Raw genomic sequence first — 25,909 nt, 5'->3', positions numbered from 1 at the left:
CAGAAAAAGCAGAGAAGGTGGGGGGAAAAAAAAAAGCAGAAAAGGTGGATCTCAGCTGGCTCCAACTCCCAGATCAGCTCAAGGCACACAAACATTAGCATGTGTCCGGGGGAGTTAAAACAGAAACATTACTTTTGGCAGGAGCCTACATTCAAGCTGTACTTGAGCAACTGCATAGCCACGGACCTCACTAAAGGTGACGCAGAACAACGTAAGGTTATCTTCTGAGAAGGGCAGGCCCACCAACTTTTAATGCAAAAAGCAGTTGTGGAAAATACTGTCTAAGGACAACTTCGACTTCTACATACTGACATTAGACAAAACTTTAAGATGTTCAGATTGGAGAAGTTACTTGCTTTGTGTCAGAAAATCCCACACCTTTTTCCATTCAAGAATTCCAACTCTAAATGTCCAGTTTTCCAGGAAGGGAGTGGTTCTTGTGTTACATCAACCGTAATGCGCTTGCAACAGTTGCATTTCAACTAGGCAAGATAAGATATGGTCTAATGCAAAAGGCCTACAGAATCCAGCATGGCAAGTATGCTGACCTCTAATAACACGGTTCTGCACAAAGCCCACACCTTGCTCTGTGTGTGCTGCTATTGGGAAAGGATATTAAAGAAATATTGCAAACCTTTATCCAGGTCTCAGACTCACCAACACTGTCCACTCACGAGTGTGACACTGTAATAAGTGCCCTCTGTGCAGCTTTTAAGCCTGCTCTCTAAAAGCTTAAGTTGCGCCAGTGCATAGCCTGGGCAGGTCAACTGAAAAGGATTTAAGTCCAAAACTTTTGAGGGATGGCTGTTGTAGGAGTCATAGCTTGGCATCCTACTGTTTACTGTCTTATTTTACATTTACCATGCTTTAGAGCTGAAATTTCATGTTTGAGCCTTGACATGCTGACTTGACAGATAATGAAGCAACTTCTAAACTAATGATTTTTTTTGTGATATTATTACACGCTATCACACAACTGTCCTGGTAACCTCAGGAAAAGAGCATTAGTTCAAGACAGTTGGAGCTTCAGCATAAAATACACTTTCTGTACAACTCCACAGAGACCAAACAGATGATACTATTTCAAGCTGATAACCCTGGACTTTCCAAGCACTTTTTTCCAAATCTAATAATGGTGCAATGAATAACTGACATGTCACCAAAATCAAAAAATTCCATAACCATTAGAAAACATTCAGTACACTAAGTCAACACAGCAGCTATAACTCGCCATGTGGATCATATTTAAGTGGGGATATTTTCAGTAAGCTTTTCAAGCCACAGAACAAAATATCTGTCACCATTTCTGGTTATACAGGCTCTCACAGAGGTGTCTGGACAAAGCTACTGCTTTATTGTTTTTAAGCTCATCTAGAAAAACACCAACACTACCCTTTACATATATGTCTTAGACATGTAATACATGAAAACTTTTAAACATTTTCATATTTTTAGGCATGGTACCTTTCTTCCAAAAGAAAACTTCACTAAAAATACTCCACTGAGATGAAACATTGCAAGCAACAATTCAAACTGCAGCATTGTCAGGACAGAGTGAAAATGCTTTTTACAAAGGGGGGGGTTCCAGAAGGTCTGATTTGAAAAAAACATGTGAATAAATACTTCTGAGGGAACTTACCAACCAGCTCCTGAGGATCTCTTTTCTCCAGTTCTGAGAATTCCTGGGGGAGGAAGGAGGAAGAAACATATTTTAGTCAAGGTATGCTTCCAACATAAAAAGCTATACTGTCCATTTGTTTAGAAATTTACATGATACTTACGAGACAAAAGAATAAAAACTAAGAATTAAATGCAAGTTAACAGATAATAAGGCAATATTTGTACCATGGAAAGTCAAAGCCTGACAGGATTCTCTGTTTCCTTTCAAAGCTAGAGTCCAAATTGAATGAAAGTATTAAGGCTCTGTTTCAATAAGTCCTGGACTCTCAGCTCCTTTTGAATTCCATGAAAACTGCTGTACTTGAAGCCCTTCCTGAAAACAGATCAAACCATAGATTCTTCATTTTTGGTGGCTGGCCTTTGGCACCAGCCAAGAGTCAATGTTTTAGAGCATAGCAAGCTAAATACAGCTGGATCCAGCCCACAGAAAACTGGGAATGCCGACCAAAGGCCTCTGCAACTTGCAGTCCTCTAAGCAGGGTCAGCATTCACCAGAGTAACACGAAAAGAGCCAAAATGGCCCCAGAGCCACGGGCAGAGCACAGCAACTTCAGGGCAGCACCCCATCGGCATCTCCGCAGCCACCCAGGGCCCTGCAGGGTCCTGGGCTGCCCAGGTTTGCCAGTTGTGCTTGGTGTCAGAACTCATTCCTGTCATTGTGACATTCAGGATTTTGGCTGATAAACCCCCTAGGAACCAAAATGCCAGGGAGCATGGTGGAGATGAGATCCTATTTTGGAAGAACGCTCCCACTGTCAATTCTTTCTTGGCTGCTACTTTCCAGGAGGGATAGAGCCGATCTGCTCTACCAGAGTCATGGGCAACCTCCACTGACTTGTACTGCTCTGATCTGGAGATCACTTCAACACAGCTAATCCCTCCACAGTTATACTAACATAAATTAAGGCTGCTTCAGGTGCAGGAGCACAGTAGATGTTTGCATCAGAGTCTGCTGAGCAGGAGGTGGTATGTAGGATAAGACATTCTTAACTAAATATGCTTTCACCGTATTGAGAACAATGTTCAAATATTTTGGTGCTTCTGAGAGACCCCAGGAGAGCCACAAGCAATATCAAGTTCGGCACAAAGCTTCTGAAACAGTATCAGCTGTATCCCAACATCGCCCTCTCCCCCCTGCCTCCCTCCCAAAGACCTTTTGTGACTCACTGGACTGTGCGCCCAAAATTCCTCACTGCCTCCAAACACTGAAGCTATTCATTCAACCTGACACAGACATAATGCTGCCTCCTTGCTGCTTAGTTACCACTCTCAAAATCCCCCCCTTTACTCCATTTCCAATCAGGTAACAGATGCATAAGGTAAGGAGAAAGCAGCAAGGTCACCAAGGCAGACCTGGGAATAGGCTGTGCCAAATTCACTCTGAAACCCCACCGATTTCCAGAGAAGCCAAAGCTCTCTGGAAGAAGAAAAACAAGTTCTTTGTGTGGTACTAACTGCTACAGGGCACTTTTTTAGCCATTCATGACCAAAAAAAAAAAGCACTGTTTCTCTGTAAAACTGGGAATCACAAAATTACACTGGGATCACAAAAATACAAGGCTAAAGCTATTTTAGAAAAAAAAAAGTACACGAAGGAACACGCATCTCCTCAGTGGCCAGCTGGCGAGGCCCCAGCCCCTTTTATGAGATGGGCTGAAGAGTAACAGCTCCATCCCCTCTAAGCCAAGGCACTTGGTGTAGCACATTAACACCTCTTCTCCCAGGGTCTTCAGAAATAACAGAGTGAGCAGAAAAAATAACACAAAAGCATGACATTTCAAAGCAGAAAACTTACGCCAAGAGCAGGAGCTCTCTTTGGCGAGACAGGAATCCAGGGAATCCAGGCTGTGTTCTCCACAAACCTACGCAGCCACAGTGTCGATGTGGTTGAGGCTCAACACGTTAACATGGCATTGAGATGGTGAGCATCACTTTGCCACCAGAGAAGTTGGGGGCAATCCTGCGGTTACTAACAGATTGTGAGGACAAATTCAGATTAGCATGCAAATGCTGCACATGGGCTGAAGCTCACAGAGCTACAGATACAAGGGAAACATACGTCCAGGCAGCATATAGTGACTCATTAGGCACTAAACACACAGGGTCAGAACACTGCTTTATTCCCTTTGGGGGAGAACTTGCTAGATATGTAATTAAAAGTGCTTCTCGCCTTGGTCACAACAAGCAAGTGTTGCTTGAGGTGAAAAGAAGGAACTGCTTTTTTTTTTTTCCAATCTTGACTGAATTACATCCTGCACTCTTATCTTCTGAAAGTTTTGTTTTAAGTGGACTGAGAGGGAAGAGGAAGAGACAGGCTATGCCCCTGAGTACCTCTTGATCCTTGCTCTTACCCAGCACTGTATTTATTATTCCATTATCCTTCCCATCTTCTGCCCACTTGTCCTCTCACCATCCAGGAAAACAAAAGCAAGAGGAAAAAAACCCCAGATTATCAAGCAGGCACTTACGCAACCCAGTGGCACAGTCAAATTCAGGTGCTTTAGACACCTACTAGATGCCCTCAAGAAGGCTGCCCTCTTATTTGGCCATTTAACAGGGTTACAAGGGTATCTGCTGTATTTCTGAAGTTTTCAGAAGCCCATTTTTAAGTATCCTGCAGCTGTTAGGTGCCAGTACCAAGTGTAAGCACACAATTCTCAGGAAACAGGAACTAGTATTCTGAGAGAGAATTTGATGGCCAAAACCTCTCCTAGTATGTACCTTACATTTGACAAATACCTCTAAAGTGTCAGATGTGTTAAATAGCAAGTTTCATGAATTTCCAGAATCATCTGTAAGTTTGCTTTCACCAGAAGTAAGGTTATTGTTTATTTTGTATCCTTTAATCCTAGAGGTACAGCACAAGTCTGCCCCGTTGGGAGCAGGCTAAATAAAGCCAGTCCTATCAGGCTGCCACCCTGTATTTACCTGGTCGCCCACACCCGCTTCACCACAGCTGCTCTAGCAAGTCTCATCTCCACATCCTCAGGCCACAGCCAAGACATCAGAAACCCCAGAGCTACACCAAGCAAAAGAAAACACGCTCACTAACATATTACAGCCACACCTCGCTGCCCAGAGGATATGAATTTTGCTTACCAATGAATTACTGCGTACCTACACCCACTGCTCCATCATTAACAAGCTGAAGACATCAACACAGCTTTTCATTAAGTCGGACTCCTTTCAAGCCTCTTAAATGCCTTCAGAAAACAAAGGGATGACCGACTCCTCCTACGGTGCTTGCTCACATTTGCTCAGTTTACTGGCTAAGATCATGGCAAGGCAAGTATCAACAACCTGACCCAAGACGTGCAGTTTGGCAGATGTGAGGTTTAAGAAGTCTTGTTCAAGCCTCCAGTATCTACTGAAGATCCAGAACTTAAGGAAAGTCTAAAAACCTTCAGTGGAGTAATCATCCAACAAGAGCTGTCCTACAAAACTGAGGCAAAACCAAAAAAAAGTGTCCCATGTTCGTCCTTTTTCTCTAGTCATTTTATCCCATCTGGTATTTCATGAAAATCTCTAAGAATGGCTAGATTAAGTTAAAAAAACCAAACATCATCCAACAAGAGCTGTCCTACAAAACTGAAGCAAAAAAAATAGTGTCCCATGTTCATCCTTTTCCTCTAATCATTTTATCCCATCTCGTATTTCATGAAAAACTCTAAGAATGGCTAGATTTAGTTAAAAAACAAACAAACTAACAGTACTGTACTTTATTCCTGTCATACAGTCAGCAAGTTGATTTCTTGGCTGCTATCTACTTTGCAGCCCAGATCTCACAAGATCAACTGTTCAGGGGCCTGAAGCCAGACGGCCTTGCTCCAGCAGACCCACTGAAAGGAGCTGAGGGATGCCGTGGTGGGTCAGAGCCAAGCTGACAGAGCCAAGACAAGAGGACTGAAAGACAAGATGACAAGCAGGAGGCAGAGTTCTTTCCCCTGATCTGGAGACTAGCAAAGAGTGCAAACTGCTACAGGCAAAGACAAAGTGTTAAAAAAAGGCAAACTGAAAAAAAACATAAATTTGACATCTAACTAGACCACTAACGTAAGCCACAATTTCTGTGCTTCTAAGAGCAATTCTGCACATCAGCTCACCGTTCTATTACTATTCCTGTGTGCATTCAGGAAAAGGTTTCCCATTTTTTCTACTTCCCCAAGACAAATGCTTTCTTCAAACCCTGGGCAAGACAACGCTGCCTGCAAGAGCCCGACTGATAGGAACCCAGCCTGATGCTTTGGTTTTCATGTATCATAATCAGTTAAAGAAGAGCAAGCAGAAGGAGGGGTGTGTGTATGTACATACATGAGGAAAACGGTGCATTTTGGTTTAAGATTTCACCTTGCTGAGATGAAATATAGACCATCTTTCACTGGTAGTGTGTTTCCATTCAGTTACATGGAAACCAGCCTCTGCTCAGGTTTCATGGAAAATAAAAACAACCAAACACAATCCTCACAGTGTGGAACAGAGATTAAAGGAAGGAAGCAAAAACAATATGAATCTGAGACTGATGAATTCAAGTTTGGAAAGGCTTGCCCAGAACAGCTTTATTTAATGGAAAGAATGGACTGACTTACAACAATGCTTGCTAAATCCTTCCTGAAACAAGATCCATAAATCCAGCACAAAGCTCACATCGAACAAGGTACAAATTCAACCATCAATTTCTCATAGAAGTAGTTGCATATGTTAGAGCAGGTGTACTTCAACTAAAAGAAGAAATGGTTGAACAGGGAGGCAGAAAAGATACAAAACCAGAAACTGATGGCTTTAAATAAGACGCAAATTGTAAAAAGTGGAGAAGCTGATGCCAGATTTGCCACCAGGCTCAGTTTTATTTCCATTTTTCACTTAATTTTTCCACTGACTTCCAGTTAGTATTAAAAAAAAAGTAGCTAGGAAGCTTCCACACTTGCATTGCAGAATTTCTTTTCTACACCAACTATTTCACCCGAGTGCTTGCACATAAAGAAATTCATCACCAATTTAAACTGACAGACACAAAATGTTCATTTTTCCACTGACTTCCAGTTAGTATTAAAAAAAAAGTAGCTAGGAAGCTTCCACACTTGCATTGCAGAATTTCTTTTCTACACCAACTATTTCACCCGAGTGCTTGCACATAAAGAAATTCATCACCAATTTAAACTGACAGACACAAAACATATAGACCAGTCACACTGTTGCCATGCTACTGGATTAGTTTGAAGATATCAATGCAGGGAATTTTACAATGCAGTCCTTCTGCCAGTAGCCAGTGAACCCGCTGCTGCAGTCGTCGTTACAGTGGATTTCTTTTATCTGAGCAAGCAGCAGCAGTAAGTTTGTAATTTTTCCTCCTCTCTACAATTCAGACTATATCCTGGAGTCCCCACATGTCAACAGCCTCATTTGGCTGAGTATGAGGGAAAGAAACTCTACCACTTAGCATAAATTATTAGAAGAGCTGTCTAAGTTGATAGCAAAGATGGCTTTGCCAGAGCAAGTGGGTGAAATGTTTATTCACAGGCAGTAAGAAAAAGACCTCTCCAAACCCTGGATCGTGTGCTTTCTTTTTTTTTTTTCTTATTTTTTATACTGTTGCCATGCTACTGGATTAGTTTGAAGATATCAATGCAGGGAATTTTACAATGCAGTCCTTCTGCCAGTAGCCAGTGAACCCGCTGCTGCAGTCGTCGTTACAGTGGATTTCTTTTATCTGAGCAAGCAGCAGCAGTAAGTTTGTAATTTTTCCTCCTCTCTACAATTCAGACTATATCCTGGAGTCCCCACATGTCAACAGCCTCATTTGGCTGAGTATGAGGGAAAGAAACTCTACCACTTAGCATAAATTATTAGAAGAGCTGTCTAAGTTGATAGCAAAGATGGCTTTGCCAGAGCAAGTGGGTGAAATGTTTATTCACAGGCAGTAAGAAAAAGACCTCTCCAAACCCTGGATCGTGTGCTTTCTTTTTTTTTTTTCTTATTTTTTTCTTGTCTTTTTTAAAGGAACATGCTAGCAATTATGTTCTTGCTTTTCTACAAACATCAGAAGTGCTTAAGGGAAGAGAACACCAGAAACTTCTCATTTAATATTAAAAGTGCATGACAAGAACCATTTCAGTTCTTGCTCACCAGATCTTCCTGATGTTGTTGTGCGAGCAGGCTGAGGGCAGCAGAGTGCATGGCAAGTGTTCTCAGAGCCCGGGGAGGAGAAAGCAAGGGAACAGAAGTACAGTGCTTTCACTCCCCCCCTCCTCCCCAATTTTTCTTGTATTGTGAGAGTGGAGAATCCCAAGAGAAAGCTTGAAACAAGCCCATTTCCTACAGCCATATCCTGTTTGCCAGCTCTGATACATAGCTCCAGGCAGAGTGCCCAGTACAGGATAAGAAATTTAACGAAGAAAAAAATGTAGGGACCACGATCTAGACACCAAGAGAAACACAACAGCTCAGAAACAAGCCACCTATAGGAAAAAATGATACACCCAACCTTTGGTGACACTTACAGTCTCTACAAACCTACCTATTTTGAGATACTATTGTCACAGACAAAAAGGGGAGGAAGAACAAGTCAGGAAACCGACAACTCCTGAGACATTCCTGAAGAATCTTATTAGAACAAAAAACATGGGTAGCTAACAATGGCTTTTACTTTTTAAGCTGCATTAAATATAAAAATCCACCTTCACTTCATTTCAATTTCATTGAAAAAACACCAAAAAACCCCAATCAAGATATGACAAAGCATTTCAGTGAGAAATGCTTTAGAAGGGAAGCATTCATAGCATAAAAGCCTTTAAAGTAGCTTCTCTGAAACTTGATTCCGTTGGCCCAACATATGCTAACTCAATATTTGACAAAGATTATTGTTAGAAGTAATTTCCAGTCAAGGAACTGTGTGCCAGAACTCTCGCTTTCCAAGTGGAGGTACAGTTAATAACATCTGCCTTACAACAGCACCCTGGTCCCAAAGCTGCCTGCTTCTGCTGGCTGCCTCCTCTCTCTCCTTCTCCATCTCTGATGCTCGGGGACCTCGGAGTTTAGCATTTGCAGATCACCCTGAGCACATGCTTTACAAGACCTCAGAGTACAGCTCCCTACAGTGAAACAGGAATTCAGAGGTGAAATATCAGCACCACGTGACAGGGTGTGAGGTGTCAAGCTACTTTGATGATTTTATTTAATATTTTTTTTTAAACAGATTGTTGCAGTTGAGAATCAAGCACAAGGTAAAGCCGGGCTCTGAGGAATCTTAAGCCCCACAGCAGCAAAGCAAAGGCTCAGGAGAGCTGACAAACTTAACTTCTTGCACAAGATTTCTTCCCTCGTACAGAGTACTAAAAATTTTTTTTCATGGTTTGGAGTAGAGGCAGGGTGTAAAAGCAAATATCCTCACTGGGGTATGCACTTCTCCATGAATAGATCCCACGGAGCTTTTGCAGATTTTGGTCCTCATGTACCCAGAACGGGGAAGCTGGAAGAAGCTATTTTCAGATATTTGTTGGTATTTGATGCAATCCTCCATCTGTGCTGACTGCTCAGATTCTCACTCTGACACGCACCAACATGCAAATTCAGAACAGCCTATTTCAGTAGAGCAGACAGAAATAATTGCAACAACAGAACTGGACTTGAAGAACTTAGACCTTTATCAGGTGAAATATGCAAGGGGAAGCAGCTCCAGAAAGGACTTTTCTTCAAGTTTAAAGACAAACAGAAAAAAGACTGGCTCTTCCTTTGGAGAAAGGCGAGCCACACCTGTGTCAATAATCCGTGGTATTTAGTACTGCGGGGAGCGAAGAGTCTGCCGCAGCATGTATGCCCGGCGGGGAGGAAGGAACAAGCATGTCCATGGACATGTCTCATCTTCCAAACAGCTCAAGAGCTGGATTGCAGCCAGCAGCAAGCTCTCGAGTCGGTAAACCAGCTCCAGAGTCCAACCACGCTGAGATCTGTCTCCTTCTCAGGCAGAGCCGGAGACACAGAAGAAGTACGTGGGGCAAGGGGCAAAATAATCACAGATGCTGAATGCTGTTTGGTTTCCTGTATGCAAAACTGTTTAACCGCCGCTGATATTCTCCGGCAATAACTAAGGTCAAGCACCTAGTTTAAAAAATGGGAAGCAGATATTAGCTGTTTTAAAGTCTGAGCACCCGTGTAACAGCGTAGAGGGCAGCATGAGAAGCTGAGTTAACTCTGCTTCCCCCTAAAGGCTCACGCAATGCTGACTGCTAAACTGCCAAACTCTCCATTCCCTCGACAGAGCGCTGGAAAAACAGTGTGCCAAGCCTAAAAAGAAGGGAAAAATATGTCGAGTTGGAAGCGCAGACAGCATTTTACACAACTCTATTAAAAGGGAGCTAGAATACAGAAAACGATCCATCTGAGACTGCAGCTTTTATCACTGGCACCGATGGGCTGTGCTCACAGGCAAAGGAATGAGTGGGAAACAAACCACTGGAGACCTAACCTTAACCCTGGGAACTGCACAGTTCATGCTTTTAAAGTGTTTATAAAGTGTTTATAAAAAGGTACGCAGCACAGCCACACGTAACACACGGCCACTTTTAAAATACAGCTGCTCTTTTGCCAGTCCTGCCCATCAGAAGCCAATACTAACCCAGACAGCATCAAAAAACCAGGGAGGGGGGCAGAAGAAAAAAAAGAACATAATGAAGCTTTTTTTTTTTTGCTTCTGATGAGACATTGGGAACGCCTTTCTACAACACTTACAAGCAAGTTATGCCCTACCAGATCCAGCCACCGCAAGAAAACTAATACACATCTACTTCAGTCATCACAGAGTGCACTGTTTTGGGTGAAACAGCAGTTTTAATAGGTGTTCTTCAATTATATGACCTTTAACATATTTTAAGTAGAATTTTTAAGACTACCTCTCAACAACTGAAAGCATCAAGGGGTGGTATTTCCCAAGAAACCTTCACAATTTGCCACTGCCAAAGATTCAAATTATTTTCTAATAATTGACAAATGCCAGATCCTTTTATACAGCTTGTCATGGAACATCTAAACGGAACAGCAGCACTTTACTGATACGACTCCTTCCAAACACACTTTCTCCTTCTTCAGAGCAAACCAGTTACATTTGAGGTGAAAGTTACTGAGTAGGTTCAGGCATCTTTTGAGACTCTGGCCTGGTGAATGTATCTTGAATTTAGAAAAATGAATATGCCTTATCAAAATAACAGTTAATTACAGGGATTGTATTACTGCACACACACACCCATTTACTGGTTCTTAGCCCTTACCACTTTTACTTTAAATCAAGATAAAATTGGCATTTAAACAAACAGGTTAATGGGCAGGCAAGATAAAAAAACATTGCAATCAAAAGCCTCTAGATAAGTATTAGCACACACCTACACATCATAGCACAGTAAAATTACTTTACAGATATGCTGGATCAATAAAAGCTAAACATAATAAAGAGTTGATGGTTATCAAGAGGTGGTACTTCAACATGCTCAGGAACATAGTATTCCTCTGAAAATTTGGCACCCTTCTGCTAGATCCCAGTTTGGCTGCCTCTCCATAGGCTGCCACATGAACGCAGAGGGGACCCTTAAAACAAAACCAGTAAAGGAAGACATCAAAGTAGCCACCTGCTTTGAAAAAAACTGTGACCACGTGTCAGGCATTCACTTGCCAAGGGAGTGGCAATATTTATCAGCTTTCCCACACTGGCTAAGACTGACACCACAATCAAGGCTCAGGAGTTAATGATTTCCCCCTGTGAAAACTCCAGCCAACCAAGCTGCAGGGCTGGGCCCCATCCTTCAGCAGCGCTTGCAACCTGTTATTCATTCAGCCCTACACTATGAGGTACAGAACCCCCCAGGTGAGACTTGGAGCACAAGGTCAATATTTCATTTAAGGTTTATTTTCCTTCTTCCTGCAGGGCTGGTCCTGAAGCTCTGAAGGTTTGGATCTTGTTACTGCCTCAAGGCTGTAACCATAGCCAGCTGCTGGCAAGAGCCCAAGCAACTTGCACTCCCTGCACAGCTCGTTAACCCTCCTCATTCCAAACCAATGCCAGCAGCACACCAAATCTCACACCCATTTCCACAACATCCACAGCTCCGTTATCTGAGGTGAAGACATAAAGAACCTGTCCAAGCTGTGGGATTCCATCTTTAACACCACACCTTTGCCAACAGCTTCTGCCGACCATTTCTTTTCCCTTCTAAGCAGAAGGCTTTGTTTCTGAAGTGCTTTTAAGACAGTTGCTAGTTTCCAATCAGTGACTGCTCACCTAAAACCTGTGACCCCCTGGAGTGATTTTGATCACTAACAAATATGTCCTGCTCCAGAGCCTGAACACATCCTCCCAGAGTGAAATCTGGAAGAGCAATTATTTTTACCTAGATTCGAATCTCCCATTTTTCATGAGTCCCTGAAGCACTTCAAGATGCAGTTACAGGATGGAAGGTCTCTCACTTTGCTACTTGAAGATTCTGCTTTCTACTGCAAGCACACAGTATTTGGGACTGGCTCACAGGTGCTCAGTAACAGAGAGTCCCCTGGGCCAGAAGTCTGCTCTGGAAGAACACTTTCAGATGATTGACCAAGATCAACAAGGGCATCAAGACAAAAACCTGAGATAAATATAAACACCATAGCATGGGGTAGAAAACATCTCCCCATTGGGGCTATTTAAGGCAAACTCCATTCTCCCCATTGTCACTTTACTAGATGTTTTTTACACTGTTCCCCACTTTCAGTCTCCTCAGTCTATACCCACAACTGACACCAACTGAACCTTCTGGAGGTTGTGTGTCCAGGCTGGTGCAGAACAAGGCCAAATCACAGGACACACCAGCAAGAAGGAAATTCCTTCTCCACACAACCTGCCTCAAGTGTCCTGGTCAATTAGTCAAGACAATCTCAAGTGGTTCATTCACCATATGTACAAAGAGGCAAACACTGAAAAAATGTTGAATGTATATTCAGGGCTCAAAAAGACTATGATTAACTGATGAACTGCAATGGTTTTACCTCATTCATGCATTTTAATGGGTTTACTTTCTGCATCAGATTCAGACCCTGGAAAAGCCCTAGCCATAGATAAGGAGCCCATGATATGTTTCTAAAGATGTTTCCAGGTCTGTGATGTTTTACAACGAAATTGACAGAGCAAGAACAACTACAGCACTCAGCTGGGACAAAACAAAGTAAAGTTATGGAAAAGTGTTAGCAAGTTTTAACCAAGTGTCTCACTTTTTGCCACACTTTGGATTTACAGTAACTACAACTCTTACTATTGGTCTGTCATAGATATTGTAAGCTCAAAGCCACGAGGAAGAAAGAGAACACTGCCACTTGGTGGAAAAGGGGGATAGGAAACATTTGCAACTGCTCCAAGTAAAACTGCTTTTATATTAACGCTCTATCTCCCCCCATCCCGAGTGAATTTCTTAACAGCATGGCTAGTGCAACTCCAGCAGTGCCCCACAGAATGCCCCACAGCACTACACCTGCCCTATTACCCACACAGCACCAGGCTGCCCTGCAGTACGCTGTGAGACAAAGGAGTGCTTCTGCCTCTCTCCAGGTGCCAGCTGCCTATTCAGCTACAACACAGAAAAACCTCTAAGGTCAGAGGGGACTACTCCCTTCTGCACTTACGTGCCATGCTAGGATGGCAGGAATTACAAAATGAAAAACTGTGAAGTTTAACTTGAATTTACATTTTCAGTTCTTGCAGAGTTCCTGCTGCAGAGTGTACTCAAGATCAAGACACCGAATGCTTTTAATACATTCAGTGTTTCTTTGCTTCCCCACTGAAGCTGAAAACACTGCCCCGTAGCCACGTGCTGCTCTGCTTCAGAGGGGCACAACGCACCCAGGCAGTGGCACAGAGAACTCACTGAAATTAAGAGGCTTTTTAAACAAGCCAATGTGAAATGTCAGCGACATATTAAAGCAGTAGCCACATAATTCAGTGGTAGGATTTTGGTAATGCATCATTTCTCACACAAAGCTACTATAATCCCATTTTGTTCTTTCTCTCTTTGCCAGATCTTTTCTCCATTGCCCTGAAGTCCTAGAGTCTTTTAGTGGAGACAGAAAAGCATACAACTGCAGCAGGGACCTATAGCAGAGTTTGTGGTGATGTACACCTAATGTCTCTTTTAAGGAAACCCCATCTATTCTCTTTCACACTACACACTTCAATCCAGCAGTTTTTATAGAAATATCTTGCTAGCATGCTTCATGCTTACCAGCCACAGTGGCAAAAATCTAGAGGCAGAAAAAGGATAAAAGTGAGAGATTAACTTTTCCTCTCTTCCAAAAAAAAAAAAAAAAAAGGTAATTATTTTTTCTTGCAACAAAGGAAACAACACATTCCACTCCCAAGAGGCTCCTACCTGATGCCAAAGGCATTAATGACATTTCACACACTGACGCAAGAGATGTTACCAGCTGCAATACAGCTGCCAAGACTTTCAACTGTGTATCCCTATATACCCATAAAAATATCATGGAAACTGGAAAAAGGTGCTGCTATCAAACTAATTCAAGCAGAATAGCTAAACACATTAATTTGCCTTCATTTGGTCATATCAAAGCCCTGTGCTAATTCAAATGCTCTAGAGAATTTCAGTTTGCAGCACAGTCCCCTGGTCTCCTCAGCAGAACTTAGAGACTGTCTGCATCCTTGAGGAAGCTACTGGATAAAATAAAGGCCTTTGCAATTGTCACTCACCCAGTGTCCCACAAGAATGCTTATATTGCACGGGAGACTGAACTAGCATAAAATTTTGAGCACAGTTCTCTATAAAAGTTTTGAATGGATTTGGCCTTTTGTCTGCTTTTAGCCTGATGTGTGTTCCTGTGTGCTGTTAAACACCTGCTGTGCAGCACAAATAAGATGTAATCACAAGCTAAAGATGACTTCAACTATTTATGATAGCTATCACTGGGGATTTTATTTCACTTTTTTAATTTTAAATACAACTTTTACAAAACTGGTTCATTCAGAAGGATAGAAAGAGCTCGAGACAATGGAATCAATTTTGACACATTTCATGACCTCTAGGAGCAGAAATTTATTTATTTATTAAGTTGTTCTAAACTAAGAAAGTATTCCTACTAACACTGGTCATAAGAGAATTCATAGTGAGTACTACTCTCCCAGATCACTGCAAAATAGGCGAGATGCTGGCATGGTCATAAGAGAATTCATAGTGAGTACTACACTCCCAGATCACTGCAAAATAGGTGAAAACCTACCTCAGATCTAATGCACAAGATGGCTAAATTCACAAACGCAGATCTTGATCGTGACTCAGCCCGTGGCCTAACTGGTTAACTACCTTTGGCAGAAGCCAGAATTAAAGTCAAAAAAACCACATTACAGCTACAAAAGGGTAAGTATGAAACTAGCTACGGAAGGTCACAAACGAACACCAAGCCATGCTGTTAAGACTTATTCCTCTTGTACTGAACTTTCCCCCCCCACCGCCATACCACACTTTCAAATACCTTTAGGTCACCAGCCTCAGGTTTTTCAGTCTCTGAATCGTCATCTTCCTACAAGACAAGAATTTACAGGATTAAGCTTAAAGAGCAGGCTTGGCAAGTAACTGCACTTACAGCAAAGGGCTCGCATTCAGCAGCCCAGCAGTAGTCCAAGACCCTTTCCACAGAAGGTACTTTTGCCCCACCCACTCATGACTAGAAAAAAAGTCCTGCAGTCAGGGAAAGAAGTGTTTGTTTGGTTTTGAGGTTATTTAATTTTTTTTAGGCAAAGGCATCACTCAGTAGCAGACATCCCCCGCAAAACTCATGCAGCTCCTGAGTGTTGCGACCTAGACAGTAAGAAGCAACAGAACTGGGGAAAAAAAGCATTCATCATTTGATAATTCTGTCTCTTCCAGGTGGCAGGTGGGCTTTTTGCACTTGTCCCCGTTTAGCGGTACTCACAGAAAAAGCAGCATTTGCAAGACCTGTTATATTCCCAAGCAAACATCAGCAACACACAGAGGACACACAGCTGGCCTGCCATCCATCCACACATGCAGGCTTGGTGAGGGTCTGGCCTAACACCAAGTTCCAAGGATCCCGTGATGCCACAGACACCACATGGTTCTTGTTCCTGTAGCACTCTCATAGCTTTGTTTGCAGATGACATGAACTTTCACAGAAGGGAAGCACTAACACATTTCACCTGTTTAGGTAATAGCCTCCATTCAGCTCTTATTTCTACCCAGAAATAAATCAAAGAAATGGGCAAGTTTCGGCTCTGTGAGAGCTTACAATATTGAACTTAGCCTCATGTCAAGTTCGACACCTCATGAGAAGTAAGCTCCAGCTTTGGTCCCAACTGACAGGTGAGCTGACTGTTCCGCTGCCCCATGGGCTACCTCACTGGGATCCTAGAGTGACCTGTGTTTCTAGACATAAATACATACTCTGGGTTCAAAACAAGTTTGAGGAGCAGAAAATGTTTTTCATGCTCACACAATGCAGCAGAATGTTTTTTTCCTCCAAACTCTGCCACAAAATTTCAACTTTGGCCCCAAAACAAGAACTTGGTGTTTCAGCTTCAAGAAGAAAAACAAAAAAGTGAACTGAAAGGAAGAGTTTACAAAGAAATGCCCACCTCGGAGTATTAGCACACAAGCAAGTTCTGGCAAGGCAGCCTAGGGACTGACCACACAATAATGTCAGTAAGTTTTAATTGCCTGAATTGACATGCCTATCCCACAGAAGTGAGACAAACTCTTTCACTTCAGCTACTCTCCAGGTTACCTTCCTGGAAGATACACATACGCCAATAGTTCAATCTTAACTATCACAGTTTAATACCAGTAAGTTTCTAACTAGAAAAGGACCATAGTACCACATAACTTTGTGTTTATCACAAATGAGATTCCTCTCCCCTCCACAGTCCCACCTAGATTATAAAGATAAAAGTCCCTTTCAACAAAGCAACAATGGGTTGAATCATTCATGTTACAGGCAGGTAACTGAAACAACTCCCAGAAACTCCTAACCTGGCAGGGGATATCACCAAATCGTCATCAACCAACAAAGAAGAATTACCAAGAACTGCCTTTGAAAAAACCAGAGGCTTTTCGGTCACTGTTAAGGTAGATAATTAATATAAGCACAGAGTTGTTTAGATAAAAGTCCAGGACAACCTGAGTCTAACTTGTGCCACTTTCTAAAAACAACTTATAACCACTATAAGCTACTAGAACAAGCAATATCAAGGAAGCTCTCAATTCTGGTCAAAGAACACTCAATGTAAAAAGAAACAAGTGCTGCTCTCCTGCAACAAAAGTATGGGGAAGGCACCCTGTGCAACCTGCACACATCTGTACAGTGACCATAAGATCTACTGGCTGGCACTGGAGTGACTTCATTGATTGCCAGCACTTGAACAAAACTTGTACCTCCCAGATGATGGACAGCCACAGCCCGCACTGAAAGTTGTGCATGCAATAAAGGCTGCTCCATTTACATGCCTATTTGTCAATGCTAATTAAACACAGTTGATCCTGAGAACCATCTGGATCATACCTACCACTTTCTTTAAACTGACAAGATCTCATTGAAGGATCTCATAGAAGTTCTGGATATAAAAAGAAGAAACAGTAAAGCAGTAAAGAAGCTTCACTACGCCAGATACCAGGGACTGACACTGAACGCTGCTGCTTGCACCCTCTCCAGTTAGCAACAGAAGAAAACCAAAAGAAGAACGAAAGACTGACAAATTTGTTGTCTGCTACTTGGGAAAACAGATGGCAGAAACAGTCTCATAGGAGACTGACCTAATGCACACAAAGTAGGTTTCAACGAGGAAAGGTTATAGTAACACAGTCCTGTTTTTCTGGCTACATGGCAGAGGAAATAACTAGAACAGGGACAAGATAACACATCCTTAATGTGGTGGTAAGCAAAAGGTTGATGAGAAAGAAAGGAGACAAGAACCTCCCACCCCCCCAACTTATTGTTTTGCTCCTAAGACAGATAACAGAATTATATATCCTTTTGTGTGTTATAGCTGCACTTACAGGTAGTGAGCTACATGCCCTGTCTCACGATGCATCGGTTATCTTGGTATTTAGGTGATGTTACACATGTGCCATGCACCTATGACAAGCAAAAGCCACTCACGTCTAGACAGGACACTGTTATATCAAGGTAACCTGATGTAGTGAGTGGGTTGAGTTATACACAAAAGAATAACTTAAGACATCACAGAACTTTACTCTTTTCAATCCTCCAGCTGATCATGCAACAGTGTTCCTCTTACAAGGTTTTCATATATGTCAACTATGCTTAAAGAATAACTCTCCTTTAGCATGGCTGTTGACCTGTACCAGCCCTTTTCCCGTAAAAACGTGAAATGGCATCAACACAGTTAGTAACAAGCAACACGAGCTGCACCAAGCTGCTGCTGGGTTTCAAGGCAAATGCTTCCTACTTGAAAGCAAAGTGAATAGAGGTATTTGGAAAGTGCCAAAATCCACACCAGGAGTCTGATATTCCAAGTTCTGTCATGAGTTGCCACTCGGGGGCTTTCTTTGGAGAGAGAAAAGCCTCTGCAACGCGTGAAAGGGAGGAGGGCAAGCTCTCGGGGCAGAGAGGTACTTACTGACTGCCTGCTGTTCTCATCATCCTCTTCCTCGTACCCTTCCTCATCTCCATCCACGCGGCTAAAGTCGTCATCCCCGTACCCAACCGAGACCAGGCCGCCTTTCTCTCCTAAGGAAGGAAGGAAGGAACAAGAAAACCATGAGGAAAGGGGAGGCAGCAACGAGCGGGGCCTTCCCCTCACAGGAGGGGGGGCCTTCCCCTCACAGGAGGGGGGGCCTTCCCCTCACAGGAGGGGGGGCCTTCCCTTCCCCGGCCCCCTCCCTGCCCTCACCCGTAGCCGCTCCCCCATCGCTTCCCGCCGTCCCAGCCTCGCTGTCCGATTCCGGGTCCGAATCCTCGGCATAAACCGCCAAGGAAGAAAGAACGCTCCGCTTCGCCGCCGCCATCTTCCGCCTCCGCCCGGGCGGACGTCCGGCGCGCGGAGATGACGCCCTGTGCGCGGTCGCCATAGCAACGCCGCCCGTCTCCTTCCGCTTTCAGCCGCCTCACGTTAACCCGGGAGAGCTCCGCTGAGAGGAGAAAACCAGCGAGGCGGAGCAGGGCTTCCGCGGGGGAGGGAGAGGAGGGATAAAAGGTGCGCGGCCTGTTTATAGTGGGGGGTGCGTGTTCCTTTAAGCGCTGTTTCTGACGTCATCGCGCGGCGCCGCGACAGCACCTGCCGGACCCTGACCAGGAGTGAGGGGGGACGGGACGTGAGGCGACATTTGGGGGTACAGCCCGCCCGGGGAGGGGGTGATAAGGGCCCCGCCTCATCCCCCGGGGTACAGGGCGGGCTGGAGGGCAGCGAGGCCTCCCTCGCCGCTGTGAACCCCCCATCTGAGGCCTCAGCGGGGGGGTCTGTCCCAGAATAAACGATATTGGGGTCTCCTCCAGTGAGGAGACTTGGATAGCATCCGGGGAGGGGGGTGATAAAAAGAAGGGGGAGCTTGGCAGGGCAACGAGGCAGGGCAGGCCTCTGCCAGAGGAAGGTGGCGGTTGGGGTTTAGCATTGGTTTCTGTCCCTGTTCGCAGCTTCTCTAAGATGAGCGGCAAGGCTCCCCTGGGCCTGGAAGGCAGGGTCCGTAAAACACTGCAGAAGGTCTTCGGGTTTGAGTCCTTCAAGACATCCCTGCAGGAAAGCGCAACTATGACTGTGGCAAGAGGTGAGGCTCGGCATCGGAAAGATGTGAGACGCATCTGGTTTTCCATCTTCCTGTGAGGGAGGTACTGCAGGAGTTGGTGTCGTGCCTCTTTTGAGGAGATGCATTGTGAGGCTCGGCATCGGAAAGATGTGAGACGCATCTGGTTTTCCATCTTCCTGTGAGGGAGGTACCGCAGGAGTTGGTATCGGCCTCTTTTGAGGAGATGCATTGCCTGGACTGGGCAGGACCACTCATCCCTTCTAGGCCTGCTCTGCTCTGAGATCATTCCAGTGGCACAGGAGCATGCACAGCACACGCATTCTGAGCACAGTTTTGCCCAGCCTGCTCTCCTTTGCGTTGGTTTTGTAACCTCCCTATTGCATCAACTAGAAAATAGGAACCAAAGTTGCCTGGACTGGGCAGGACCACTCATCCCTCCTAGGCCTGCTCTGCTCTGAGATCATAGAGTCTTGCTGGAGATATCTGCCAGCAAGTGTATGACATCAAAGATGATCTCAAAGATGAGATCAGAACTGTCTACATTCCTACATTTTCACAGTAAACCCATCCTTGTTATAGACAATGTTAGAGATGATACCAGTAGAAGACTTGATTTCCTGGCACAGTTTATATCTGTTCTCTGAATCAGGTGGCCGCTATCAGCAACATGATTTTGGTGATGTGAACGTATCCACCATCATACTGCTGTTGGTTGGACAGGCAGCTCACATTTACAAGCTGCCAAACACCACCTCCGCTGGCAGGTCTCACAGTGCGAAGCAGAACAGCATCAAACTCTGCACTGAGGATACAGTTACAGTTTTCAACTATTGCCAGCAGCTGTGCAGACGTGCTCTTGACAACAGGCCGGCCAAAAGCGCTGTTCTGGCAGCAGGGTGACTCTCCCTATTAACATGGCACACACTGGCATCTCCCTGACTTGAAGTGGACACTGCTTAGTGCAGTAGCGGTTGCTAACTGCGTGATAATATCAATGTGGTGGAGATTTCCAGCCATTATTTCTTACGAGGTACCGTTCTGGGATAAGCTTTAAGAGGATGTGGTAAAGATCTCTCATGGGGCTGTTCATTTCGTAACTGGAGATTTGTAAGATGAAAGAAAGCAGCTCGTCTGGAAAAGAATTAGCATGAATAACTTGTTTAACCTCTCTTTATCTTGGTTTCTGTGTATATTCTGGTACTTTTGTAAGGCTGTTTCTTAATGTTTACAAAGCAATCAGACATTCTTTGAAGGAAACCATTACAGGCACGCAAAGTATCGCTGTGCTTTTAGAACTTAAACTGAAGTGTCTTTTGCTGGGATGCCACACGGTACACACACACATGTGCTGTTTGTCACAGGTTACAGGCTGGTGTGCCCACCCCTCCAGAGAGAACCTTGGGAACTCGCCACCACTCAGTAGCCTTGAGCTTTCTTCTGTTGTCTTTGCAGGCGAGAAGGATGTCTTTGTTTGCATGCCCACAGGGGCGGGGAAATCCCTGTGCTACCAGCTTCCTGCAGTTCTGGCAGTGGGCATCACCATTGTCATTTCACCTCTGATTGCACTGATTCAGGTAACTGTCTCCTGTCAGTACTAAATCAGGGTATTAATTCAATCACTGAAACCAGTTATTGAGTGAATTAATGAGAGATCCATTTTTCAGGACTATTCATGTCTTCTGAAATACTACGTGCTAGTCAAACATGAGTGAGCAGCTCAGTGTAGGGGTAGGGAGGTGAATTTGTTTGCCCAGAGTTCATCTGGATGTATCTGGGTGTGATGCCATGTCTTCTTCTCGGTTTTCATGGCATGATTCTCATCCACACTTGGTTCTGTTGCAGTGGTGATTTGCCTGATTCTTGTATTTTATCCTACCTCAGCTATGTTTATAATATCCTCAAGCTATTTTGGACTGAAATGCACTGTTATTGTAGGGTGGTGGTATTCATTTTCCATCTGTGACAACTTGATAGTGTAAATCCTGAGATGCATTGGTGGCTTGTTGTTTCAACTCATTGTGGCTATGATGAACTCATGGATACCTGCTGGTGTTCCCTGGCAGCAAAAAAAAATCTCTGAAAGTGAATGGATACACAGAAATGCAATTGGATGTTAGAGCTGGACAGATGTGCTCACAGTTGAAGATAAAGGCATCTAGGGTTGAAGTTCTAAATAGCCGGACTGTAGGTGCATGTTGTCCTGAGACTCGATCCTGGAGGTGGAAGTTGGGGCCTCACCTGGATCTCCCTAGTAGTCTCTCTTGGTGGTGGTGACTTTCTTTATATCCATTTGCTTTTCATTTAATGTTAATTTTATATTTACTCTAGGACCAAGTGGATCACTTGCTGGCTCTGAAGATCAAAGCCTGCTCTCTGAACTCCAAACTTTCTGCCCAGGAAAAGAAGACCATCCTGGCTGACTTAGCAAGCGAGAAGCCCCAAGTAAAGCTCCTGTACATCACCCCAGAGATGGCAGCTGCCTCTTCCTTCCAACCTACACTGAACTCTCTGGTGTCCCGAAACCTCTTGTCCTACCTGATAATCGATGAAGCTCACTGTGTCTCCCAGTGGGGACACGATTTCCGCCCTGACTACCTGCGGCTGGGCACCTTGCGTACTCGCATACCCAACACACCATGTGTTGCCTTGACTGCCACTGCCACCAAGCAGGTCCAGGATGATATTGTGGCAGCACTTAGGCTAAAGCAGCCACTTTCCACATTTAAGACTCCTTGCTTCAGGTCTAACTTGTTCTATGATGTGCAGTTCAAAGAGCTCCTGACTGATCCATACGCCAACTTGAAGGATTTCTGCCTGAAGGCACTTGAAGTGAAGAACGCCTCTGGGGTAGGTTTTACATTTGGGGAAGAGGCTAAATTGAACAAAATGTACGTGAATGGTCATGGACCTTCCAGTGGTTGGTGTGGCCCTCACAGGTCTGTGGCAGGGAAGGAGGAGGTCCCTGGAAGGAAAGTGCTCACGAATACTTTTTAGTTCCTCTAAAATAGATTCAATGTGAAGGCCACGTTGCTTTCAGAGCTGCCCTCAAAAGGGGTTGGTCTAAAAGAAAATGGATGAGGAATGACTAGCATTTCTGTCTTGGTTTGTCGTGTCCCAGGCAATCATGGTATGTCTGATGGTGTTCGGCTCTTCTAGTGTGCTGAGGGTGAACAGAAGCATTTGAAGTGCTGTATTGAATTTCCTGCTCTAACACTAATTCCCAAAATAACTCTCAGCAACTCAGTTACAGCCTCTGCACCGAGTTTATTTGTAGGATGGTGGGAGACTGCTTCTTGCCTTGTGCCCACTGGGAGAGGGTTGGGGGACCGTATTTGGTCAATGTCAGGCCTTGTAAGGAAACTCTCTTTATGTCTGATTTACTTTTGTGCTGCAACAGCACCTTTCAGTTGGTCAATGTCAGGCCTTGTAAGGAAACTCGCTTTACATCTGATTTACTTTTGAGCTGCAACAGCACTTTCAATTGTAGAAGAGATGAGCTTTAGGCATCCCTCCTGGCTCCACCATACTGATGACTGCAGCTTTGTTGACTGGCTTCAGACAGTGTCACAGAATTTCTCTCCTGTCTGCCCAGGTGTACTCGGGCTGTGGCATCGTGTACTGCAGGATGAGGGACGCGTGTGACCAGCTGGCTACTGAACTGAGCTGCCGAGGAGTGAAAGCCAAGGCCTATCACGCAGGTAGTGGAAGCTGCATCTGCATCTCTCAGTAGCTGGTAGAACCAAACCGTACCACCTTTAAGGCCTGGGTTGGGGCTACCTAGAAATCATTCCTAGGCATTGTCTGAAGTGGGTCTGATGCTCACGTGTCAGGTCTGTGAGGTATGTGCCTTCAACGGAATGGCATTCCCTTCACCCCAGAACTGTTGGGTTTGTTGGATCTTGCATGGTCTAAATATAACAACTGCTTTTATCCCAGGAGGGATCTGAATTTTTCTCTTTGGAATAGAAACAGCTGCTGCTGACTTCAGCTTGATCACAGGCCAGTTCAAACATGGGCAGAGAGGAGTGTGTACATCAGTCAGTCAGTTTTAGTGAGGCGGTTGGCTTGCAGTGGGGGAATGGAGGAGGAAAAAAAATCCTCATTTCTTCCTTGCAGTGGGGGAATGGAGGAGGAAAAAAATCCTCGTTTCTTCTCTTTTTTCTTTTTCTTTTTTTTTTTTTTTTTTGTTTGTTTGTTTGTAATTGTTTCCATCCCTCTTTTTCCCTTCCCAGGACTCAAGGCAGCTGACAGGACTTCAGTCCAGAATGAATGGATGGAGGAGAAGATCCCTGTTATTGTCGCAACCATCAGTTTTGGAATGGGAGTAGACAAAGCAAATGTCAGGTGTGTGAGGCTGAGTGTTGTGCACCACCAGAGGCTGAAACCTGAGCAGTGGGAAGGGAAAGCCTCAGTCTTTGTTACCTGATACATCTGACGCAAATGCCTGATGAATACTTGCTAAAACCCACAAAACCAGAGCTGGAGATTCTTTATCTTACAAGCAGCAAAAACAAACCTGGAAGGGTTTTGTAAAGAAATTAAAAACAAGGCACCAGAGCTCCTCTTTGCCAGTCATCTTCAAAACCAAGAAAATTGGAGGAATGCTTGTTTTTTTGCCACACCCTCCAGGATTTCAAAAAGAACCATCTCGATGCCATCACAGCTGTCCCTTTCACTTCTCTTAGTGCAATAGTTGCTGTTAAAAAAACAGCGGGAAGAAAATCTGCACCTAAAATAATTCATACACCCTCTACTAAAATAGTCAGAGCCAGCTTTTTTTAGAGATCCCCTTTTGCAGTGCAATGGGGGGAAAAAAATAGCAGTTCACAAATGGCATTAACCATACCAAAAGTACAGCTCTAGTCCAAGGACAGAAACTTTGCACATGTTTTCAATTGCTGTTCCTCTGGGACTTTTAACTGTTGCCATAATTGTTCTGTGTTACAATTCCTGCACCGCGGTGTAGCTGTGCTGAGTTAGTACTGGGAGCTGTGATCACTTAGTAGAGGGATAACTGGGGTGCAGCTCACACAACACCCCACACAGACCTGATCTTTACTCTAAAATCCACATAAAGCAATTGCTCTGACCGCTGCAGGAGAGGGGCAGGACGTCACTGAGGTGGTCACGTCAGTGCACAACTGTGCCACCCTTCTCCCTGTGTGACAGAGAGCATCCCATCCCAGAGAGCAGTGACAGACTATTTCACTGCTTGATGCATGTTACCCAACGGAGAAGTGAGATGTCTCCTATGGTGGCAGCATGAAATAATGACTTGCTGAGACCACGCTGCCCTGGTCAGTACAGTGGTTGTTAAAAAAAGGCAGAGAGTAATCAAAATGCATAGGGGCTGATTGACAGTGAAATGTGGCTGAAACATGCTTGTAATCTGGTTAGTTTCCAAGGAACAGCATTAAAATGACTCTTCACAGGATATTTTTAATGGTTCAAAGGACATTGTACCCACATTCAGGGAACAAGGCACTGCTGCTTAACTTTGGCTCTGTGCTGGCAGAGTTCTGAGTATTCATGCATGTGTTATCAAGTAAGATCAGGTTTAACAACTTCTAGAGGTGACTCTTCTGGACAAAAGGGAAAACAGAGGTATTATCTCTTTTTTCTGATGGAATCTGCTTCTCTCTCTTTACTCCCATTTCAGTTTTGCTTGAGAATATTTATCAATTGCTTCAGTAAGCTTCCTGATGGGGAATAAATCTGCAGGGCTTTGCTTCCTGTCTGGCCTGTTCCTGGGGTGTTTGTGTTTAAAGAAACGTGTTTGCTTGCTTTTGTCATTTAATCTTTTGCCACACCCATATGCATCATACCTGCCTCTGGGATTTGAGACAGACTGGTATTTAAAACATTGGCAGTGTTACTGTACTGTAAAATCCTCTCAATACAGGTATAAGCTGAATTGCTGAATGCTCAGGTATAAGCAAGGTTAAAGCAGCCTTGCAGTGCTGTGTGAAAACCTTCCTTCAGAGATTACACAGAGTTTAGTAATGATTCGTGGTCACATTTGCTGGCTGGGAAGGGTGCCCTTATCTACGAGGGAGCTTGGTGAGACACAATTTCCCGTGCAGATTTTCTTGGGAAAAAGTTTTTGTTGGTTAAAAAGTGTCTTTTTAAAATTGAGTATTTCAGATTATGTTCTGCTATGTTCAAATTGTGTTCCACAAAATAAATAGGTCTTTTTTATTAATGATGTATTTTATAGTAAGATGTGTCAAACTCCTTAAATCGGTGTCCTTATTCTCACTCTTCATAGCTGTGCAATTATGTGCACATTTGGGATATTCATGTGCCCATTCATTTCCATCCGTCTGGAATGACATCCTCATCACCTGTTGTTTAGGTGCATTTGTTTTTCTTACAGCTCTGCTGCTTTCCTTGTGTCTCATGGGTTAAGAGGACTTAAATCTTTGTGTGCAAAATCCTTTGTCTTTTATGCTTTTATTACCCTCTTTTTTTACTGTTGTGGATGTCCA

At 44.0% G+C, this 25,909-nt stretch overlaps 2 protein-coding genes across 7 annotated transcripts in view; one reads left to right on the top strand and one right to left on the bottom strand.

Annotated features, from left to right (window-relative positions):
- SAP30BP (SAP30 binding protein) overlaps positions 1-18,728 on the bottom strand; it is a 30,920-nt gene extending 12,192 nt beyond the window's left edge. The window contains exons 1-4 of one of the 2 annotated variants that reach the window (XM_014952709.1): positions 18,572-18,728; positions 18,299-18,408; positions 15,178-15,225; positions 1,640-1,682 (exon numbers count right to left, since the gene is read on the bottom strand). In XM_014952709.1, the coding sequence (XP_014808195.1) occupies positions 1,640-1,682; positions 15,178-15,225; positions 18,299-18,408; positions 18,572-18,686 (316 nt within the window). In that variant the 5' untranslated portion in view covers positions 18,687-18,728. The remainder of the gene's footprint in view (positions 1-1,639; positions 1,683-15,177; positions 15,226-18,298; positions 18,409-18,571) is intronic. The other variant, XM_014952715.1, reaches the window with a different exon arrangement.
- Positions 18,729-18,771: 43 nt separating this feature from the next.
- Positions 18,772-25,909, top strand: part of RECQL5 (RecQ helicase-like 5) — a 39,225-nt gene continuing 32,087 nt past the window's right edge. For 4 of the 5 annotated variants that reach the window (XM_014952691.1, XM_014952683.1, XM_014952698.1 and 1 more), the window contains exons 1-6: positions 18,948-19,010; positions 19,312-19,442; positions 20,874-20,995; positions 21,750-22,268; positions 23,014-23,119; positions 23,654-23,765. In XM_014952691.1, coding sequence (XP_014808177.1) covers positions 19,322-19,442; positions 20,874-20,995; positions 21,750-22,268; positions 23,014-23,119; positions 23,654-23,765 — 980 coding nt within the window. In that variant the 5' untranslated portion in view covers positions 18,948-19,010; positions 19,312-19,321. Of the gene's footprint in view, positions 18,875-18,947; positions 19,011-19,311; positions 19,443-20,873; positions 20,996-21,749; positions 22,269-23,013; positions 23,120-23,653; positions 23,766-25,909 lie in introns of those variants that run through there. The other variant, XM_014952675.1, reaches the window with a different exon arrangement.

Source organism: Calidris pugnax, unplaced genomic scaffold (assembly GCF_001431845.1).
Source record: "Calidris pugnax isolate Ruff unplaced genomic scaffold, ASM143184v1 scaffold9, whole genome shotgun sequence".
NCBI classification, from domain to species: domain Eukaryota; kingdom Metazoa; phylum Chordata; class Aves; order Charadriiformes; family Scolopacidae; genus Calidris; species Calidris pugnax.
Note: the sequence above shows the minus strand (reverse complement) of the source record. Positions and strands in the feature narration are given on the sequence as shown.